Source organism: Leguminivora glycinivorella, chromosome 8 (genome assembly GCF_023078275.1).
Source record: "Leguminivora glycinivorella isolate SPB_JAAS2020 chromosome 8, LegGlyc_1.1, whole genome shotgun sequence".
Classification (NCBI taxonomy): domain Eukaryota; kingdom Metazoa; phylum Arthropoda; class Insecta; order Lepidoptera; family Tortricidae; genus Leguminivora; species Leguminivora glycinivorella.
In genome coordinates, this window is record NC_062978.1 from 17,323,376 (window position 1) to 17,335,566 (window position 12,191).

Sequence of the window (12,191 nt, forward strand, 5' to 3'; positions counted from 1 at the left end):
CAAGCAGATGCAAGCGCAGTATATGTATTTGCGTAGAAAACGATAAGTGATTTTATATGTATTACATTGTAGGACGCGTACAAGCGACGCACGCGCTCTCCAAATAGATTTGACCGTAGCATGTCTAGCACATCATTACGGCGACGTACAAACAACTCTACCGCGGGTCGAATAAAGTTTACAATTTATTAGTTGGAAAACTGCCGCTAAATAGCTGCGGAAGGAAATGATTCCTCAACGTCGCTGCCCGCACCTGCCTGCGGCGACCAGATTAATAAATTCGTGATTTTTGACAAATTGTTTGGCAGGACTACCTACATTAGGATTGATTGTTTTTATAAATCTTTTATCGTAGTGTTTCTAAATTGGAGAACTGGATTATTAATAACTGTTTGCGGCATTTGCAACAGACCTTTCGGTCTAGTGCCTCAGTGAGAATGTTACATTTTACAAGTAAAACACATAAATTATTTCAAAATATCAATATATATTATCAATATACTCATAGGTACTTACCCTCCATAGTGTAAAACTGAAGCAAAATTGCGATTATATTATATTAAATTACATTATAAACTAATTAGCAATATTAAAACATACCTTAGGTCTCAAAAATAATAATTTACTAACAAACATTTAGGTTTGAATTGAATCGCGCGTTTTTCATACTATTAGACACATTACCCATTCAAAGTAATATACATAGTGCCGAGAGTAAACCCCAATTTTATTATTGATCCAAGTAAGGATGTAGAACGCGGAAAAAATGCAGAAAACTGTAAATGAGATGAACACAAAAGTATGACAAAATAAAAAAAATTATAACACTTAAAATTAAATCTGTACAATGTGATCTTAGCTATTTCGTGCATCTAAAGGTGGACTGTAACGTGTAACGCAGTACTACACAGTCGCACCTCACGTTTTAATGTTCTTTTATAGCACAAACTAACTGTAGTCTTCTTTTACATTTCCATAGGAAACTGTTAATACTACAACTATCGTAATAATTCACACAATCAATATCTAGAAAACGGAAACCTTAGTTTCAATAGGAGTAATACCTGTAAAATATTCGTAAATGCAAGTTTACTGGGTCACTCAAGTCAGTCATATTTTATTTAAATCTATAAGTAAAGAGCGCGGTAATCTACGCCCGCACTTTACATGAAATCTTAGGATAGTTACTTGCCAGGTACTGAAGAATAATGAAATACTTTATAGCTTGTCATTTCCGTAGAAATTGGTCCCAAATGCAATATTTGCGGAACTGAAGTTAGTACCCTGGGAACTTCGGTGCGCACTATAACGACCCCGGGACCGACCAAATTATACTAACACATACGAGGGTCAATCAATCCATACAAACTTGGCGAAGACAAAGGAAGACATCACAGTATAAATATCAGAGATTCACATGATAGGAATTGATACCGTCAGGTTAACATGATAACATGTCTTTAGAGTAAGTAGTACTAAAATACGCAAATATCTTACGAATTTATTAACATCTTTGAAACGCCAGATTGTATGAAATGTTGGCTCACTCTAAATTTAATTAAATGCCTGCTGCATTTAAAACTTTCGACTCTACGTTCTACGATCTACGGATTCAAACATTGATAGCGCCCAGTAATCTGAGAAAAATTCAAAAGTGTCCGCGTAACAGTAACGCGCAAAGTCGAAAGTTGCTAGAATGTTACCTTGCTTACTCATACTTTAAGTCTATTTTTTACTGGAGCAAACTGTGGCGTGTTTTTTTTTCATTAACGAGTCTTGCCCTCTAATCTCGGGCTATGCGTGTTTTTGACACGATTAGGATTTTCTACAAAATATCCAAAGTTTCAATATTCGTTTTTATTTTATTTTTTTAAGACGGACAAACTAAGAGTAGACAATAAAATGCTACACCCAAGTTAGCTCCAAATAAAACGTAGGCTGAAAGTGTGGCGGGCGTGAGGCGGGTTGTTAGCTGGAGCGCGAGCTGTCCCGGGACGCGGGCGCGGCGCTCGGCGAGTACGGCGCCACGGGGCACAGCGGCCGCGCCGCCAGCGTCGACACGCTCTCGTACCTGCAAGGGGTGCAGGATAAGCATGGGTGTGTTTCAACCGTTCCACCACAAAAATGGAATAAAGCAAAAAAGGAATCTCACTTATCAAGTTTGGATAATTTCAAACCCCATACAGAAATATTTAACTATTTCCATTTTGATTTAAGGTTGAGCAGTGACAGCCATCGAAACACGGAAAAATAATTGTCCGTCAGTTAGATGATCAAAAAATTTTGGACACATTTTTTCTTTTTTCTCGTAAATGAAAAATGACGACGGTACAGTGCGTTGAAATTACGCGTGACATCACGCATAGGTATATTTTTTACTTAAAAGTGACGTCACAAGCCCCCACTCCGGAACTTTGATGCTCTATATCTTTGTATTTTTTAATTAATTAGAAAAAGCAAAACATGTGTTCAGTATTATTGGACAATCTAACTGACGGACTAAACAGAATGCAATTTTTATTATGTAGTCGTCATTCCTATTTACTAAAGATTCAGTGCACAATACTTGTAGTTCTGATACAAACAGTAAATAGTAGGTGGTACTAACTTGTTGGTCTTGTACTTGTCGACGATGGCCTGGTAGGGCTGCCGCTGCGCGTGCGCGTGCGTGCGCGCCAGCTCGCGCAGGCACGGCGTGAGCTCGGCGGCCGAGTACCCGGCGCACGCCGCCAGCGCCGCCGGCCACGCCGCCGACAGGCACTCCTGCGGGGGGGGACCATCAATATATCTATGAATGAGGTCTGGTCGATAATAATAGTCCTTTCCGACATATTGGTAAGATGGAAAGAGACAAACGATTTTTATCGGTTTGTCAATGTAAAATGGTCTTATGAAAGATTCAAACTGGCTGCTACCAATATAACACTTTAAGTTCTCGCGCTTTGTACACATATTTAAAGTCACACACAGGTCAGGTCAGGTTTTTTGCTGGGACGTCAGTCTTCCGCGACCACGGCCAGTGCAACCTGGCCGAAACGTTGGGAAAAAAGGTAAAAATAATGTTAATTAATCGCGTTCGACCTGTGTGTGACTTTAAATATGGCTGCTACCATCTAACTACTACTACACACCATCTAACTGTAGATACTAGATACGTATATTTTTTCATGTCACATTCTTCACTTGTATGTTTCTGTTTTATCTCCTTGTAATAAAATAAATAAATAAACTACAACTACCTGTACATGACTCACTACCTGCACGTGTACATGACTCTTATGAAATAAACTTTGAAAAAAAAAACGCAGAAAATAATGTAGTAAGTATGTATACAATGCATATAATTACAGCGTTGTAGTAACTTTGAGGAGCAGTGTGAGATACGAGACCTTTTCAAAGTATTGACGATATGAGACATGTTTAAATATGAGATGGTACACTCACGTCGTGAATAGTGTCGTTGTCGTCGCTGGGCTTGTCGCAGCGGCGGCAGTGCAGGCAGTGGCGCGCCGTGGCCAGCGCCGCGGCCGCGATGACGGACGGCTTGTACTGCAGGTACGGGTCCGCCTCCAGCAGGGATAGCTCCGCGATGTACTGCAAGCAATACTCTACTCACTGCGAGGGTATTATACCAGGGGCGGCTCACTCCGCGATTCTATCGCCGCGCTACAAGTACATGCCGGCGGCCGCGAGTTCGCGGCCCATTCAGTGGTGACGACCTTCGCGCGGCGCAATAGAATTCAATCTCGGCTGCTCGCGTTTATTAATGTAGGTAAGAATTTATAATGGCGGCGTTTTGTGAACATCAAAGGAGTGAGCCTTCTGTACTTGTACTATTATATATTCTGTGATTATACTGCCAAACCTTCTTCTTTTTCTTTGTTAGGGGCTATAGATGTAAAGCTACGTATCACTATGTATCACTGCGACTATTCCTGATCTATTGTGATCGGGATCGCCACCTACTACATACAGCTCTCGGTAAAAGTCCTACAAATTCAAACTGTCAAACCTTTGTATTCCCTACTTGCTAACTTTTGTTGAATTTGCCCCTTGTGGTGAAAGGTTAAGAATTTCACTACCCTTTCCTCCAGTGAGTGTTGTAAAAGTCGACAGTGGGATATGGATTCAACTCAAGTAATCGTCACTGTTATATTAATATCGCAGTATCTGCCTACCTATTTTTGGAACACAGGCGAGTATATAATATGTATAATATAATAACATAACTCATTAGTTAGTATAGATTAAATCTTCTATCAAATTACTTGATATCCAATAGAAATACAATTTTAAATACTTATGAAAGTACCATCAATGCAGTATTATTCGGGCTCTTACAAAGGTCCTCCCTAGCACAGTATAATAAAGAGTACTATCATACAGTATGACCACTTCCGCTGAAAGCGCCACCCACCCCCTCTCGGTTACCTCACAGTTACCGCCTGTCAAAAACGCGAACAGTCAACCTGTCATATCTCACTCATACAAGCATGGGTACGCGTTCACCTATACGAGCTTAGGATGTGTGCTAGGAACGCGCCTCTTTCATATATTTGACCGCCAGTGTCCGAGATGTATCCCTAGCCCCAGTGTTATCTAGAGCCAGGTCGTCTTGGACAAATTAAAAATGAAGATTCAAATAGATAATTATAATACACTAGCTTTTGCCCGCGGCTTCGCTCGCGTTAATTCGAAAACTGCGGTATACTCCATACAAACTTCCACCCCCCATGTTAGGGAAGTGGGGGGTTAGAAAGAGACAAAAAGGAGCCTATGTCACTCTCCATCCCTTCAACTATCTCCACTTTCAAAATCACGACAATTCGTCGCTCCCTTTTGCCGTGAAAGACGGACAAACAAACAGACACACACACTTTCCCATTATTAGTATGGATAATGCAATAATAGTGGACTTACGGCCGCCAGATGGAAGGTCTTCTTAGGCAGCTGGTTGGAGATGCAGTAGTGCGAGAGGAAGGCGAGCGAGGTGGGCGTGGATAGGTCGAACGACAGCACCTTCAGGATCAGGTGCTCCATGCGCAGCACCTCGCGCTTCGTGTAAGTGTCGTCCGTGATATACACGAACTCGGACACCTCGGGTGGGTACACCTCCTCATATTTCCTACAGATACAAGCAAAGTAATCAAATTATTTTTTTAAATCAGTACATAATAAACAATTGTAGCCAATTTAGTATTTTACAGCTTTGTACCAAATGTATGTACCAACAAAATTATGAACAAAAGAAAATCACTCCCGCGTAAATAAAAGGGACACGGCGATGTTTATAGTTACTCGCCCAGCAGTGAGCTATCAATATCGCCCGTGTCTCTTTTATTTAAGCGGGAGTGATTTACTTTTGTTCGTTTTTATAGCCGATAGCTCATAGCTTACTAGCTCGCGGTGGGACCAGTGCCTTTGGGTATTCTGATCAATATCAACCTTCATATCATACATTCCAACAAATTTCTCGATGTGTTGATGACATGCTGTACACAAGACGCATGGTGTTTAAGTGGTTTCTCTGATCTTATTGAAATTCTCTATTTTTATATTACGTCTACAATGGACCATACACTTTGTAAGTTTGCATGTTAATGTTGAAATAATGTACCATATTCAGTTAAACTTTATTGACAATCTGTTGTTTTCTTAAGTTAAAAAAAATATTTAAGAAAAACAGAAATGACTATGGATTGAGAATGCAGGCCATCAGATAAATGCTTACTCCATTCATTTCATGTTATGAGCAATAGAGATAACCTTTGATACCTAATGCTCTAAATTCTTTTGCCAACCTTGTTACTTAATACAGTTTGAGGTGGCCTACACTAAAGTACTTACGCCGCAATATAAGTGGCCGCGGTACCGACGAGTTGTAGTTTCGTGCGCACCACACTCATGTAGGACAAGAACCGGTCGACATAGGACACTGCGAGGTGGAGAGTCTCGCTCTGCTGGCCGTATTCATCACACACTTCTACCAGCCAGTCCACAAGCACTGAGCGCATCACATAGGTGATGTCTGGTTGTTTCCGCATGTAGCCTGGTTTCGCTCTGTGCTTAACCTGAATAAGAAATGTAAAAGGTGAATTTGAAGCATGATCATGATTAACAGATTTAGTGCGGAAAACATGACTATTGTGTATTTTATGAATTTGCTCTCAGGCCAGATGACCCTAAGTAGGGTTCTTGGTACTACTATTATGGCTAACAGACACACCAGTAAACCCAATGTTGAGCACTGTGTTTGGTGAGCCAAGTACTCTATTGTGTACCCTACTGTTGGCATCTTGATATGTGCTTAATTAAATTTAGTGTTGAATGTTGATTTGTTCTAAAAGTGTGCAACTGTATATGAGTCTAGATTAATATAGTTTAGTAGACACATACATTATTATATTCTAATTGAATGACTCCAGGTATACACATACAGGTCCTCTTTTAGTACAACCCCAATTCTATTGCCAGTGCATAAACCCTTAACTCCCGACACCCTTGTCATATACCTCGGTCATTTATATTTCTTCCTTTAACAGTTTAGTTATGCTTAAAAGCTAAACCAAGTTTGCCAAGACAGGTATAGTTTTAAACAAAAAGTCAGTTTTGAGAGTGATCAAAAGTTACTTGTCCAAGGTCACATGAAATGCTAGCTGCTAGAAGAGTTAATAAACTGCATGAAGGATACCACCATAACAACTCTAACTACACTTTCATTAGAATAATTGAAGAAGTCTTACCTCTATTTCCCTCATGTATTCATAAATATCCTGCCGATACTCCACAACATGGAAGAACATCTCTCTGTCTGTCTGTGCGGTGGTTGTGTCCTCCTCATCTTCTTCCAGAGTAACTTCAAAAATCTCACTCTCATTCTTGGAGATTGACATTGATGACAGGATGCTAGCATCTCCAACGGACATGGGTGATTCCACCACATCTTTCTTTTCTTGCAACGGCAGTCTGACAAATTGGAAAACCAAATTCATTACAATCAAGTTACTAAACTATGTTAAAAATAGTATTTACATAACAATTGCTAAATTAATAAGTACACATGATTCAAGAGAAAACGGCACAATAATAAGATTTACATTTGCCTTTTGTCAGCAATTATCTAAGTAATGCTGAATACATATGTTTTATTAGCAGTGGAAGCACTTTAATACAAAATTGAACTACTTAGTTTTACATTTTGCTAGATCATCAGATTTGCACCTGGGGGTAAATCACACCATCATGGGCTTGCAGACTCTACATGAGGGTACATGGGAAAAAATCTAGAAAATGTATTCCTATTTAGCATACCCCAGTGTCAGATATGGAAATAGTTACATGTATTTTCAAATTTGAGACAGTAGGCTCAAAAATCCAATTTTCCTTTAGATTTTTGAGCTTTAAGATTTAATATTTCAAGTTTTCGGGATAATAGGTAACATTTCAACCCCAAAAACTCTGGGGTATAGTTGAGTATTAATGTAAATTTATAAGGAAGTGAGGTTATGTTTACAAATCCTACCTTTTGGGAGGTGCTTCTGTAGGCCGATCTGACTGCTTCTCAACCTGAGCGCATAGGGCGCGTACGTTTTCCGCGGCGCTGATGAAAAAGCTCTCTTTTTTAGTGTCCTTTGCAACGAACGGTTTGAAAGTCGGCTCGCGTTTTTTGGCCTCCAGCTCCGATGGTTTATCTTCATACACGCTGAAGGCGCGAAATTGCGCCACAGGGGGCACAATGTTCTTTTCATTTTTAATTTGACGCACTGTCCTTGTCTCATCTTGGACTTTGCAAGGTCCATTTGTCAATCCGGCCTGAAATAGCGATACATTAGTAAAGATCACACCGTTAGGCCCGTTAAACGACTGATAACTATACTTACCAATTTGATATTCCGGCTCTGATTGCAGGCGAAATGACTGAGGTCGCCGAGGGCACGCCGCTGTGCAGCCGAAAATACATCGGCATTTTCTTTTCTGATTGCCAGAGAAGCATTTTCTTGATCTTCGTGAATTCTGAATGATGCCATTGTCCCCGCTTCTTCCGTAAACAACTTTTAACGACTAATCAGATCCGCCTAAACGCGAGCCGTTAACGGAAACAATGGTAAGTAAAACGGAAACACGTAATTCCTTTTCTAGGGGCACATATTTATTAAAATATTGCGTGTAGACTAGACAATGTGCCGTGTAAATTCAAAATCACCCTCGAAGTTGTTATCCAGCGTCAACGGACAACAGACATTTTGGTAGTTTCAGCTGTTGCGTTTACGACGTTCTATTGTCTATGTTATTTTAAATTTAACCAATAGAAAAGCCAGGCTTGTCTATGGTATTACGATCAACTTTTTTTTAGATTGATATACACTTACGGATTCGATCTATTTTGAAAATTTAAAATTTTCCTTGACATTATTTTTATTGCTCAAATAAAAAAGGCCCAAATACATAATATATCAATAGAGACGCGGATAAAAAATATCATTTATAGTTATAGCGAAGGCTGAATAAATTAAGGAGCATGTGGAGGTGAGTATTATATTCTTTGATGTGGAGCGACCAGCAAAATATGTCGTTTGAAAGCCTCTCCCCCACAAAAAAAAATTGGTTGTCTGTAAAGTCGGTTTACGGACGGTAGTTTAACGTGATAACGTCAAACATTACAGTAGTATAGACAGGGGCGGTCAGAGTATAGCAAAAGGGGCCCGATTCTGGGACTTTTTTCACGTTTTTTTATTTATTTATTTATTTATTAAAAATACACAAAAGTTAACAGTATTTCACCAAAGCACTTATGTGGTAATATAATTATGTACATGTTAAATTGACATAAATAAAAGCAAACACACTTAAAAGTTAAACTATGGTTATTACATTAATCACCTAAGGAGTGTAGAGTCTATGAACCTTAAGAGTTTTCTGTAAAACACACCAACACTATCAGCAAATATGTCAATATCGTCTGTCTCCAACATGATGCGGTTAAGAGCAGCTCGGGCTCGAGCGGTGCGCCGGCCGCCGCGAACAGGCGCCGCCGCCGCCGCGCCGGCACCGCGCCCGGCATGCCAACCACCACATTCGCTCTTGGCACTTGCAGCCCCATTCTCTCAAGCACGGATGCGTCATCTACTCTATGGTGAAACAGTTGGCGGTAATGCATAATATGCAGCAGTTTCCGTCTGGTTTCTAGAGTTTGAAGACCAACCATTCCTGTTACGAATAGAGATGGATACATATATGGGTAATATCCGTACAGTCGTTTGTAAATGTGCCTACAGAACTTCCTATGCACTCTTTCTAGCATAGTGTTTTGTTCTTATTTGAAAGAATGCATTAAAATAACCATCTTTTATAAATTAAAGTTTTTTTAAAACCTACTAATTTAGGAGTTAGAGTGGTGCAAAGTTGCAAAATTTTCCCGTAGCATTACTAAAGCTAGGAACATACTACGCGGACGTCCGTCGTGAATCGACCGCGGATGGGAATCTGGACAATGGAAATACACATAACCGTGCAAACTATCGGTCGACGGACGCGGACGTGGCCTTGAGCGCACGGACGTCCGATCGAAATCTGGCTCTCTGGATGTTTTGTTCCGTGCACACTGATACGTCGCGGTCGCGGTCGTTTTACGACGGACGTCCGCGTTGTATGTTCCTAGCTTAAGGCGCCAGAGACAGAAAGCGATATCGACGGAGCCCCGCTTATTACAGAAACTGCACAGAATAGGAACCTTCGGCCGTTTGAAGATACCTAACGAACCTAACCTATACCTATATAAAAGTCGTCATTTTGTATCCTAGACCGTTTGCGAGACACGCGTTTTTTTTATTAAAGTGCTAGTGCCATTTACTAATCTTAGAACCCTAATATCTCAGTAAATATTAATGGAGAAGAAAAAGTTTATATAACAAAACATCCTTATTTAAACGTGTTCTATATGATTTATCAATATTAACATAGGTTATATTGGTAAAAAAAATCATCGTAAATTTATTGTCTCTGGCGCCTTAGTAAATACTATGGGAAAATTCGCAACTTCGTACTGCACTAACTCCTAAATAAGTAGGTTTTTCAAACAACTTCATTCTATAAAAGATGCTTATTTTAATGCAATCTTTCATGTTTTTAAATTACAAACACTCAAAAATAATAAACACGGGCGCGCCATCTGTCGCAGCTGTGGTGCTTTACTCAGGCCACACGCTACAACCATACCGAGCGCATCGATCAGCCGCTTAGTTCCTACGCGCGCCAATAGATGGCGCTTTCGCTCTCTTGGGAAACGGGACAATGACGTCATCTTTTTCGTGCATGCTGCCCGTAGTAACGAGTTATTAGACGTTATCACGTCAAAAGCTAAATTTATACCCAAAATTATGTGGACCTTGCCAAATCGTTGCATAATCATGACGCAATTTTTTTGACGTGAAAACGTCTAATAACTCGTTACTACGGGTTGCATGGACGAAAAAGATGACGTCATTGTCCCGTTCCCCAAGAGAGCGAGAGCGCGGCACGAACGAGAGAGAAGCGTGATCGGCTCGAGCCACGGAAGTATAACTAAGGCTGAGCGCACACGGAGGCGACAGTTGCACGGCGACATTTTTTGTCTCTGTCTTGGACGCATGTAGTAACGACAGAGACAAAAAATGTCGCCGTGCAACTGTCGCCTCCGTGTGCGCCCAGGGTAAAGCGATCGCTGGCAGAGGGCCGAGGGCCGCGAAACGCCCGCCTGTATAGTCGCGCGGCACGTACTGCTTTTCTGAGAATTCTGAGTATTACTTAATACGTAGTAATTTATTAGTACTAGTGATCTTTTTGACGTGATAACGTCTAATAACATAAAACATGGTGGCAGCGGTGGGATAAGTGAAAATAGAAAAGGAGGCTTCCAATATGAACGTGTTCTCATTTCATAAGTTATAGTATTTTATGCAACAGGCGTTTAAAGGAGGTCAAAAAAGACGAGTAGCGTTGGTAACAATTTGAGGCGAAGCCGAAAATTGTTATTAAGACGCCACGAGTATTTTTTGACTCAATTAAACACCGTTGCATACAATACTTTTTCTACGACCGCGCACTTAGTTTTTAATAGTATTCTACAATAACTTTCGTGAAATTTGCACTGTTTCCTGTATTTTGCCTTGTCGTCGGCCTCCCCTCTGTTCCTGCCTCACCCTGTCGCTCGCGCTCCCCCGGCCGCCGTCCGCCCCCGGCGGCGCCCCGCGGCCCGCTATATCTCTTAAAGGCTTCCTAACAATGCTTTAAGAGCTATATCGTATGCGTGGGTGCGCGGGGCGCCGGGCGGGGCCGGGCATCTTTTATGTAGGGGTTTAAAGATCTATGCACGACACTGTAAATGGCAAATAACACTACGAGAGTAGAAAAAATAAAAAGAAAATTGAAGCGCGGAGGTGGCGGGGGGCGACATCTATTGGCGCGCGTAGGAACTAAGCGGCTGATCGATGTGCTCGGTATGGTTGTAACGGCGCGGGGTGCGCGCTGCGCGCGAGCGTGTGGCCTGAGTAAAGCACCACAGCTGCGACAGATGGCGCGCCCGTGGTCGTTCGGTGTTGTTCTCGTTACAAAATTAATTATTTTAATTTATACGACTTTTTGACAGAACATATCCCGTCTGAACTCATCATAGATTTAGAATTATTAAACTAGATTGTGTAGTTACGTCAAAAAGTGTGTCCACGTGTGTTAAGTTCGAAACGAGTGGCGATAAATTAAAACACGACCTACGAATTTCCTTTTCGCACGTGTATCGTACTTCGGAGGGCCATCTGTACTGAAAAACGTCGTTCGATACACGTGCGAAAAGGAAATTCGTAACTCGTGTCGATTTAAAACACTCCCTTCGGTCGTGTTTTAATTTATCGCCACTCGTTTCGAACTTCCTTTTTACGCACTTGTATCGTAATGTACTATAATGCCTCAATAAGTGTAGTACGGCCTTTATAACTTCTTAAGGGCTCATCCATAAATTACGTCACATGTTAAGGGGGAGAGAAGGGTGGAGAAGGGGTCGACGAAGTGTGACAAGGGGGCGGGTTCAGTTGTTCCGATGATTCAGGAAACCATGTAATTTTTATTTTATTTTATTCCCTGTTTATTGGAACATCTTTAACTTAGTTTTTTTCTAACTCGTTACTACGGGCTGCATGCCCGAAAAAGATGACGTCATT

The 12,191-nt window shown here is 41.0% G+C and overlaps 1 protein-coding gene across 1 annotated transcript; it reads right to left on the reverse strand.

The window, feature by feature from the left end:
* Positions 1-467: 467 nt before the first annotated feature.
* Positions 468-8,232, reverse strand: LOC125228532 (cyclin-A2-like). The gene is made up of 8 exons (XM_048133129.1): positions 7,881-8,232; positions 7,523-7,812; positions 6,744-6,966; positions 5,848-6,071; positions 4,921-5,125; positions 3,445-3,594; positions 2,609-2,763; positions 468-2,071 (listed from the first exon to the last, which is right to left on the reverse strand). Exons 1-8 carry the CDS (start codon positions 8,025-8,027, stop codon positions 1,969-1,971), a joined length of 1,497 nt encoding a protein of 498 aa, XP_047989086.1. The 5' UTR covers positions 8,028-8,232; the 3' UTR covers positions 468-1,968.
* Between the last annotated feature and the right edge of the window lie 3,959 nt (positions 8,233-12,191).